Here is a 10,655-nt window from a genome sequence, read left to right on the forward strand (position 1 = left end):
CTTCTCTAAGCCAGGCTGAAGCTTCTCAGGCCTCTGACAGAATGCTAGGACCCTGCTGCCTCTTTCCCAAAACCAGGCAGGGAGGCTCTTGGACCCCATCACTGCATCGCACCTCCCTCCCTAAACCAGGCAGAAGCTTCCTGGGCTTGGTTGGTCCATTGAAATTAATGCGCCTATGGTCAGATCCACACCGTACATGGCCATCATTATCCAGGGGTCAACTCTGAGTAGAACTAACCATCTCAAATCTTTGACATCTGTCCTGTAGTTTGGGGCATAAGTAGCGCAGTTGGGAGAAATTGCTACCATAAACTTGGAAAGCTCGGTTATTATACATCAAATCCCTTAATTGTTATGCAAATGTATATAATATTACTGAGTTAATCTCTCTCTCTCTCTCTCTCTCTCTCTCTCTCTCTCTCTCTGTGTGTGTGTGTGTGTGTGCACTCACATACATACATGCATGCATGCACACACACACAGAGGGATTTTCATTACCTGTTCCTGCATTACATCATCTCTCCCTGATCTTTTAATCTTTCAGCACAGCCCCTCATGTAAGGCAATACCGAAGCTTAACCTGTATAAATCAACAAATGTATTGACATAAACAGGCATTATCCAAAGTATTGACTATATTCTTTTCTTCAACAAATCCATTGGCAATATTTTTTTTACAAAAAAATAATATAGGAGCTGTACAACATCCGGTGCCTGAGAACAATATCGCCATCTGGTGGGCACATGTGGATTTTGCTAACACAAGACGTGGATTGTCAACTTGATTTTAGACACATGCTTAGGGCTCATCCAAAATAGAGTTTTTCCTTCTTAATAAAGTTTAGCAAATTATCCAGGGTGTGCAACACCTGTACTGAACAGAGCGATCACAATATCCGGAACAAATCAGTCAACTGCAATATCCCAAAGAAATCTGGGCCTTGCAATATCCTGAAGAAATTAGGAAACTGCAATATATATTTTTATCTGCTCAAGTGATAGAGACTTGCATCTCAGCAGAGCGTTTAAATTATTGATGATGCCAGATCCATATTTCTTGATCAGTTGTCATTCCCTGGCTCTGCACTCACAAGAACTAATTCTAGCATTCTCCAACTATGAGCCATCCAGGTTCTGTGAACAAAAAGACTGAAGTGATACTATACATTAACAGCTTGTTCACACTTAACGGTGCTGCCACTGTTCTCTCCATGTAATTATCCTCTGACTTGCTCACACCCACAATCTCTTAAAGCACAGCATTCGCATTTGTAGCTGGACAGCCTTGCAATCCCTCCTGCAGTCATGATGGCCCTTGCTGAGCTTGCCATGATGGCAGCAATTGCTCCTGCTTTTTATGCCCATTCTTTGGGCATTGTAATTGACATGGGATGAGGACTACACATAAGGAGTTCCAATAGCAGGGCTGTCCTAATTCCTATTAAGCAATTACTTTCTTCAAGATATCCACAGAGCTGCATTAGGCTTAAATGAATAAGAACAGTGTCTTGCTTGTGGTGGGGGCTGCTGTCCTGGGCGTGGGGGGGGGGGAAGTAAGGCGCAAACTCAGCTGGGCAGATACAATTAGTGGTGTGGTTCTCTGGCTTGTGGCATGAAGCACATTACTAACGTTATGGGGAAAACGACAGTGCTATAATGTTCAAGACGGATTGGAGAGTTAACGTTGTGCTCACACACAAATTGAAAGTTCCTGCATTGAAAGCATTCTGCAACAGAGCAATATTTTGGTGGGGGGGAGGGTTGGGTGGGCAGGGGGTTCTTTGGGAAGCTACCATCATGTCCTCTGTTCTGTCGGCTGTCTAGCTATGACCGGGACATGAGATGGGGCAATTTACTACCACTATGTTTTCCACTTCCTCGCTTCCATTGATGACAAAAGAAGGGAATGATTAGCTCCAGGGCTGATGTCATCTTCAGTCAGGGGTGCCAACTTGAGCAAAATATTGGGGGGGCATAAGCCCCGCCCTGCATAATTGATCACATGACATGGCGCACGCACACCATTTGAATGGGAATTCCCCTCAGTTTTGGCCTGGCCCCCTCAAATATTTTAGGGGAGGAGGCGAAGGGACCTTGGCCCCTAGGAGTTGGCTCCTATGTCCTCAGTCCAGCTTTGAGGGACATGTCAGCAGAATGAAGGGGCTTAGGATCCATGACTGACCTCCCTACATGAAAGGCAGGGTAGAAAGGGTCTCCCAGGCTGAGAGACTGGGAGAAGAAGTAGGCTCCCAGGTGGGAAATGGGAGAGTCCACTTCTCTGTATGTGGATAAATGACAGAAAATGTGTTTTTTAAAAAGAAAAAAGATACATCACCTGGTCTCAGTGGCAGCTGCCCCCTACCCACCCAAAAGCTGACCAACCCGGAGTTTGGCATTTGGTATTTACATGTGCACCACCATGTACTTTGCTATAGATTATTTATTTATTATTTAAATTTGTATGCTGCTTTTCCATACAAATACGCTCCAAAGATCATCACAGCTGGATATCAGGGAAATTATGGAGGTGGCTGGTCAGAAGGGCAGAGAAGATCATGTGTACCAGCACTGACTCTAGGCAATTATCTGTTTGCTTCATGTTTCTCAGGGGGCTTCCATGTTTTGGCAGGAGAATAAATTAGGTAAGCCAAGTCCGGCTATAATCCAACAAGCAAGTTAAGTACCTTGGATTTCAGCCACTTTGGATTCAATGATGCCAGCCTTCAAATCCATTTAAACCTAAGTATTCTGGCCCGATCATCCATTATTTGTGGTTTGACTTTTCCAACATGTTGCCCAGCCTGTTGATTTCACACTGAGTCCACTTTACTTACAAGCCGATATTTCTCTGAATCCACCGGCCTTCCCGCCTCCAGGCAGGCTGTCAGCCATGAGACGTCCAGGATCCTGAATCTCGCACTGTCCTCCACCTTCTGTGCTTGTAGCCATTTCAAGATCTCAGCGCAAGAATTATTCTCAGTCACAATGTGTGTGACAGAATCACTAGGAAAGAAACAAACAAAGGAAAAAGTGTTTCTCCCATTTATCAGGAATAACCTGGAATTTTGCCGTTCACAAAATGAACAGGGGGAAGTGATTTGACGCCACGATGCTTTCGATGACACCTTCAGACTGGACTGTCCTCTGACACTCAGTATCAATTGATGCCCTTAAGGCACATGTTTTTCCCCCACCATTGCCTGCAGCACTGAAAACATTTGGCCTGCCCACATGCTGTTGCAATGAAGAGCCTCCATAAGGTTATCTGACAGCCTTGAGAATTAACGGTGCGCCTGTTCATTGACTTGGAGCTTCATAACAGTTAAGAGACAGTTGGGCTAAACCCTTCAAGCAGTGCTACTGCTGGTATTTCTCAATAAGCTGTCTGTACTTGAGCTTCTACATATGGCAGCTGCAAACCCGCACAAGCCTTGTGCCTGATGCCCACAGGCTTGTGATCTTCAATATACCAGTCCTCTGGTTTAATCCAAGCAGAGCAGGGACTGCATAGTGACTATCAGTGGCGTAGCGTGGGGGGTGCAGGGGGGGCCAGCCGCACCGGGCGCAACATCTGGGGTTAGGGCAAATCCACAGGTTAGGGGGCGCAAATCCACGGGTTAGGGGGCGCAAATCCACGGGTTAGGGGGCGCAAATTACTTGCCTTGCCCCGGGTACTGACAACCCACGCTACGCCACTGGTGACTATACCTTTAAAGGACATTTGAAGCACATTCTGTCCCTCAATGAATTCTGAGCACTGTGGTTTGTTAAGGGTTTCTGGGAATCATAACTCTGTGAGGTATAAACTACAGGGCCCAGAATTCACTGAGGAGGAAATGTGCTTCCAATGTGCTTTTCAAGGGATAGCGTGCTAAGCAGCTTAAGACGCTTACCAAAACTTGTTTCTAAAATTACCGCCCGAATAGGATAGCACCTTCTCGCATAATTTCATGTGGCATAAGCCATATTGGAAATATATGGTGAGACATTAACTTACCAAATGGAAGCAAGAGCCAATCAATCAAATTTAGCTGCAGTGGCATAGTGACTTGACTTGCCACAGCAGCTAACAACCAGCCAACGCCTTCCAGAGAATGCTGGAATATGTTGCAGAGCAGAAAAATTAACAATTATTATGTCTTTATTACATTTCTGCATTTGCTGCAGCCTCCAAACAGTCTTCAAGGGCAGCCCCACATAAAGTGCATTGCAGTAGTTCAGACGAAAGTCACTACGGCATAGATTACTAAGCCCTGGCTGCCCTGGTCCAGGAACTGTAGCTGTAGCTGCCAAAGCAGTCTAGTATGACCATAAACACCTCTAGGCATAGAAGCCACCTGGGACTCCAGTGACATGACTGGTATCCAAGAGAACCCGCAGGCTGTGAACCTGTTATTTCAGAAGGATTTCAACCGCTCCCAGAACAGGTTGTCCACCAAATTCCCAGATACAGGAACTGTCCATCTATAGCAACATCTGCCTTATCAGGATTCAGCCTCAGTACATTGGTCCTCGTGCACTGTGTCACTGATTTCAGGCACCTCCTGATTCAGATGGAATGGAGAGACAGAGCTGTACTAATGACCTGGTGCTCCAAAAAGCCAAAGAGCAGTTCCCAGTAGTTGCATACAAATACTGAATAACATGCCTGGAGTGCTCTGGTCCATGGGGTCACGAAGAGTCGGACACGACTAAACGACTAAACAACAACAACAACAACAACAACAACTGAATAACATTAAGCAAATGAATGGATAATTGCAGCCAGGACCCCACAGGACAAAAGCCACAGAGCTGAACAACCACCCCCTAGTATGACCTTGCAGGTAGGAGTGAAACCATCACAATACAACCAACTATTGCCTTTGCCACTACACCATGTGCCTGAGCTGGGTCAATACTCACCACTATGTTCCTATAACTGACTTCAGAGGAACAGGACTCATTGTCACAGACACAGAAAACTTGGTTTACAGTGCAAACTGCAGGCTGCAGCAGGGAGGCGGGTAGGATTAAGTTCTCTACCCAGCTTGCTGGGAGCCCAGTCCAGTTATCAGGGCAACTGGGGAGAGAGGGAAGGTGCACTCAAGGGCAGAACTACACAGTGAAGGTCATGTGCAGTTTGACCCTAATACATCTTGAAATGCCGGTTCTGAAATTCCACTAGTCAGGCATATTATAGAAGGGAGGATCCAAAGAATTGCCATCCTGCTTCTGCTTTGGATTATAAATTGTTTTAATTGCTTGCTTTATTGCATTTTTCCATTGATGTTGTAAGCTCAGTTTTTTTACTGGAAAGATGGGATATGTTTCCTAAGTTAAAAACATATCTGAGTAATCAGATTCACTGTGCATCAATGTTCTTATCAACACAGAGCTAGGTTCTGCCTTGTTGTCTCAACAACAACAAATTTCAGTTAGAGATGTTTAACTTCTGCTTCCTGTGGTTTATATCCCTTTATATAAAATGTGCATATTTAATGTATATGTATAAAGCTGACGATCTGGGAACTTTGCCATTTCTGCACTCACAACAGCAGCAGATCAGCCAACAGTGCCACAGTTTCCTCTGATACTTTTACAGCTGCATCATCTTCTTGGCAAAAAATAATAATGTAAGAAGTGTGGGATTTCCACAGATATTGTTGACAATATTTTAAAATTGACGGTTAAATGGTCTTGGCTGAAGTGAATTCAGAACGGATGCAGGAAAACAAAGTGATGCATTCCATTTCCTCACTAACAATATGAAGCATATTTGCAAGATTTTGTTTCTCCACCTTTTCCTTGCTCCAAAGGCATTACTCTGCCGTCACACACACACAAGTATCTTTCCTAGCCTGGAAATGCCAAGGATTAAATAACTTAATGGAGCCTCCAGGAACCACCCCAGCCCCCATTAACATAGGCTTGCTTTGAATTCTGTATCTTGGTCACACTAGAGCAGGTATGGGGACCTGTGGCTCTCTAGATGTTGTTGGCCTACAATTCCCATCATCCCTGATCCTTGGCTATGTTGGCTTCAGATGATGGTAGCCCAACATATGGAACATACATTTCACCATCCCTGCACATTCTTTTACATGTGCAATTGGTATTTGTTAGGAAATAAGGTACAGTGGTACCTCAGGTTAAGTACTTAATTCATTCCAGAGGTCCGTTCTTAACCTAAAACTGTTCTTAACCTGAAGCACCACTTTAGCTCATGGGGCCTCCTGCTGCCGCCATGCCGCCGGAGCACGATTTCTGTTCTCATCCTAAAGCAAAGTTCCTAACCTGAAGCACTATTTCTGGGTTAGCAGAGTCTGTAACCTGAAGCGTATGTAACCTGAAGCATATGTAACTTGAGGTACCACTGTACAAGCATGTTTGATTAAATTTCATCATACCATCATGTTAGGTCAGGAACCATTGTCAGTATGGAAAGAGATCAGAAAGCCATTGCGAGATGAATTAGATGCACTCCTAATATTCTACTTGACTTGAGAGATTCTATTTGAAAGAATTAAGAGCAAAAATGATCAGCAATTTTGCTACACTGGTGCCCTCAAGCATGGGAATGACAAAAGAGGTCAGACAACTGGGACAACTGGTCGGAAAATCGTTAGTCACCAGCCACATGATGGCAAAGAATGCACACAGCCTGTTGTGGATGCCATTGACCATGATGTACCAGAAGAGAAAGAGAAGCATGTCTGTGTTTACTCAAAAGACACAGGAAGAGGCCTTTATTTGCAATACTCTGTTCAGCCCGGATCAGAAAAGATTTAAAAATAATGACAGAATGGAAATCTGTTCAACTCCAAAGCACATCAGCCTCTTAAAAGGTGCATTTGAAAGAACTGCCTATTCAGACTCTAGCAGAAAGGGAGATAAAAGATTTTATGAGTGAACTCTACAAATACATTTAGGTACAGAATTTAGGGATGTGTCGGCACATAACAAACGGAGGAAGATAAAGTGTGTGTGTGTGTGTGTGTGTGTGTGTGTGTGTGTGTGTTCAGGCTGGTGATCTGAAAATTGTTTAGAAACCAATTTATTCCTTTATCATTAAAAGAATGAAATGTCTGAATAGTCTTCTGAGAAGCAGTAATGTAAAATGAAGGACTCTTGTTGCTTCAGAACTGATACAGTAACTTGTCTCAGGAGGATTTCCGAATCTCAAGCCACTATCACTGTGGTTCCCACATTTTCCTATAATTTTTCTAAATGGCCTAGAGGTCCATTGAGGGGGGAAAGGCGGGAGCTCAGTCAGTAGAGTATGAGACCCTTAATCTCAGGGTTGTTTGTTCAAACCCCATGTTGGGCAAGATCCCTGCATTGCAGATGTCCTTCTGGTCCCTTCCAACTCTACAATTCTATGATTCTATGCTGAAAGCTAGGAAGAAGACTCACATGAAGGTCATCTGTGCAAGGGCTGAAGCTCAGTGGCACTACATGCTTTGCATGCAGAGGTTATCAGCTTTAATCCCCAGCATCTTGATCACCTGAAACTCAGGAAAGCCGCTGCCAGCCAGTGTTGACAATACTGGGCTAGATGGACCAACGGTATGATACTGTATGGTGCAGTTTCCTATGTTCCTAAGGGATGCTAGTTTCTTGCAGCAGTCAAGAATTGTAGCCTATGCACAGAATACACCTCTGTTGAACTAAAGTGCATTTGAACATTCATTACCTTGAATCTATATAGACATCAAACTAAATATGTAACTCGAATGCTAAGTGAAGTTTCACAGAAATGTTGCTAAACAGCCCACTTATTCCACTTATTATTCAGTTCAGATCTCTCTGCTTCGTTATCTTCCTGTCAATTTCCAAAACTTTTAAGCGACAGAAAAATTACTAAAAGACAGCTACAGAATATCTAAGCACATCCTTGCACACCAAGGCTGCAATTCCATATCCCTACTTACCTGGGATAAATTACTTCTGAGTAGACATGCATAGGACTGCACTGTCAGAAAAGATGTTAAGCTCCAAGTCTACATACAAAAGAATCTAATGAATGGTGAGGGTGGAATGGTGGTTTTTTTTCCCATACCTTAGCTCATTTTCTACCCTGAAGCCTTTTCTTCTTGCTAAATCCATCAGGAATGTCCTTCTGCTCATTCCCATCTTCTTCTCAACAATAAAAATGATTATGTCATTGAACTGTATTTTGTAGCTGCTCACAGGAGCTGAAAGTTGCGTCCCTTTCCACTTCTTCCTCATGGGAATAAGGCCTGTAGCTCTGATCATATTCATGACACAATGCAGACTTTGTCTTGTTTGTCTAAACCAACGCTTCACTCAGAAAAACCAGCTTGCACTCAGTCTGTCTGCCCAGCCAACAGGCAGCTTTTGATGGCACCATCCAGTGATGTCATTTTGCTCTCTTTCTCTTCCAGGCTCACAAGCCCAAAGCTATATGGGAGTAAACACACCAGGTTTTTTCAGACTCTGTGTGATTCACACAACTCTTACAACTTTCTCTAAAGTCAGAAAGCAGAAAAGGTAGTGCAGTTGTCACTCCCAATTCTGTTTGAAAAATCTGTCCAAGAAGATAGAGAAGCTGCTTCAGAAAACTTTGGTTTCAGCTGGTTTTGAAATAGGAATATCATCAGTACAGTGAAATGGTACTGCTAGGTTTCTTTCTCTTAAGCTAGGAGTGTGCCCCAACCACACGACTCAGATCAGATTGCAGCTTGGTGCTTCAGAAAACAGTCTGACTCAGTCTGAAACACTTTGCAGGCTGCACAATTTGGCTCGGGATCTGTGGCAGAGTCAACTTCAGGAAAAACAAAGCAATTCCCCCTCTCCATTCACTATTGGGAAATTTAAAAAATAGCCACGGATTTTGTGTGCAAGATTTACAATTAATTGGAGGAGATCAGAACTGAAACACATTTGCTTTCCTCTTCCAAAGCACTGAGACTGAAACTTGGTAAAATCCTATCCTCTGATTGCAAGCTTGATCTAGCCACCAACAACAGAGTTCTCCTTACTCTCTCTCCTGCCACTGGGTTTTGCTTTATCTAACCCCTCAGAGACATCTCCCAATCCTGGTGTTTTCCATTCAGCAGTATGTAGTACTGCGTGGTCCAATGTGCGGCCCACAATTGTGTTCTCAGTAAAAGCATGGTTCCATCCTAACACATTTTGCATTGCACTACCTTGGATGTCACTAGTCAATTCACAACCCAAGAGCAATCAACTCGTACTAGAGAAACTCTTCTGAAGTGGTCAAATGCAGTCTACAGATTCATGGTTTATTATCATGGCTTAATATTCTCAACCTCTAAAGGCAGTTAATTAGGATACACACCAAAGAGTACTGTGGCAAAATGCACAGGACCTCCATCTCATATGATCCATGACATCCCTTGACCCAATACAATATACCAATGGGTTTATGCACTATGGACTACTGCTCTGTGCAATATTGTGGACCATCATGATTACTGGACACATTTCCTATATGCAGATCAATACATGAACAGAGAAAGATGGTTATATTCCCAATGCATGCTGAAAGACCACACAAATATTACATTAGACTTTTAAAAAACACTCTCCCTTTATGACCACTTTCAGTGTGGAACCAAGTTGTCTAGAGGCTGGCGGGAAGCCAACCTAAAGTGAAAACATCCCTACACAACTTCCAGTTATCTGAGTCACAGCACCATATGCAATATCTTACTCTTCACCACCCATGACTAGTAGTACAAAACCATAATGGCCACAGAACTGTTTGTGGTACAGGGTGTGTCTTAGACTTCCCTTAAGCCATTTGTAAGTGAAGCTGCTTGAGTGAGTGCTGTGTGCAGCGCAGGGATGATAAGGAACACTCAAAGCTTATTTAGAAGCAAATAGCCAGGCTGTGGGCAGAGAGAAAAAAGTTCCACAAACATTTGGACCATTAATAGCAACTAACTTTGGCTGGGTTGTGCCCAGCCCACTAAGTATTACTCACAGTAAGCTGTATAAAGTTTGGGCCTATACAGTGGTACCCCGCAAGACGAACACCTCGCAAGACGGAAAACCCGCTAGACGAAAGGGTTTTCCGTTTTGGAGGCGCTTCGCAAAACGAATTTCCCTATGGGCTTGCTTCGCAAGACGAAAGCCCATAGGGAAATCTCCGGGACAGCGGGGAAGCGCAGCGCGTCTTCCCCGCTGTCCTCGGACCTCCTCCGAAGCCTGGCAGCGGGGCGGGGACACCTCTTCCTGCCGCCAGGCTTCGGAAGGATGCTCCGAAGCTAAAGAAGCTAAAGCAGCCTGCCGCGACCCTCTCCCGGCTGGAGAAGTGACGCGCGCCTATGGCAGGAGCCTCCATAGGCGCGCGTCACTTCTCCAGCCGGGAGAGGGTCGCGGGGGGTTTCTTTAGCCCCGCGCGCGCTCTCCCGGCTGGAGAGGTGACGGGCGCCTATGGAGGTTCCTGCCATAGGCGCGCGTCACTTCTCCAGCCGGGAGAGGGTCGCAGGGGGTTTCTTTAGCCCCACGCGCGCTCTCCCGGCTGGAGAGGTGACGGGCGCCTATGGAGGTTCCTGCCATAGGCGCGCGTCACTTCTCCAGCCGGGAGAGGGTCGCGGGGGGTTTCTTTAGCCCCGCGTGCGCTCTCCCGGCTGGAGAGGTGACGGGCGCCTATGGCAGGAGCCTCCATAGGCGCCCGTCACCTC

General features: G+C 45.0%; 1 protein-coding gene across 1 annotated transcript in view; it reads right to left on the minus strand.

The window, feature by feature from the left end:
* The window catches only part of DNTT (DNA nucleotidylexotransferase), a 99,501-nt gene extending 91,257 nt beyond the window's left edge, over positions 1-8,244 (minus strand). The window contains exons 1-2 of the mRNA XM_028728544.2: positions 8,042-8,244; positions 2,835-3,003 (exon numbers count right to left, since the gene is read on the minus strand). Of these exons, the coding sequence (XP_028584377.1) occupies positions 2,835-3,003; positions 8,042-8,244 (372 nt within the window). The remainder of the gene's footprint in view (positions 1-2,834; positions 3,004-8,041) is intronic.
* Positions 8,245-10,655: the final 2,411 nt, after the last annotated feature.

Source organism: Podarcis muralis, chromosome 6, assembly GCF_964188315.1.
Source record: "Podarcis muralis chromosome 6, rPodMur119.hap1.1, whole genome shotgun sequence".
NCBI lineage: Eukaryota > Metazoa > Chordata > Lepidosauria > Squamata > Lacertidae > Podarcis > Podarcis muralis.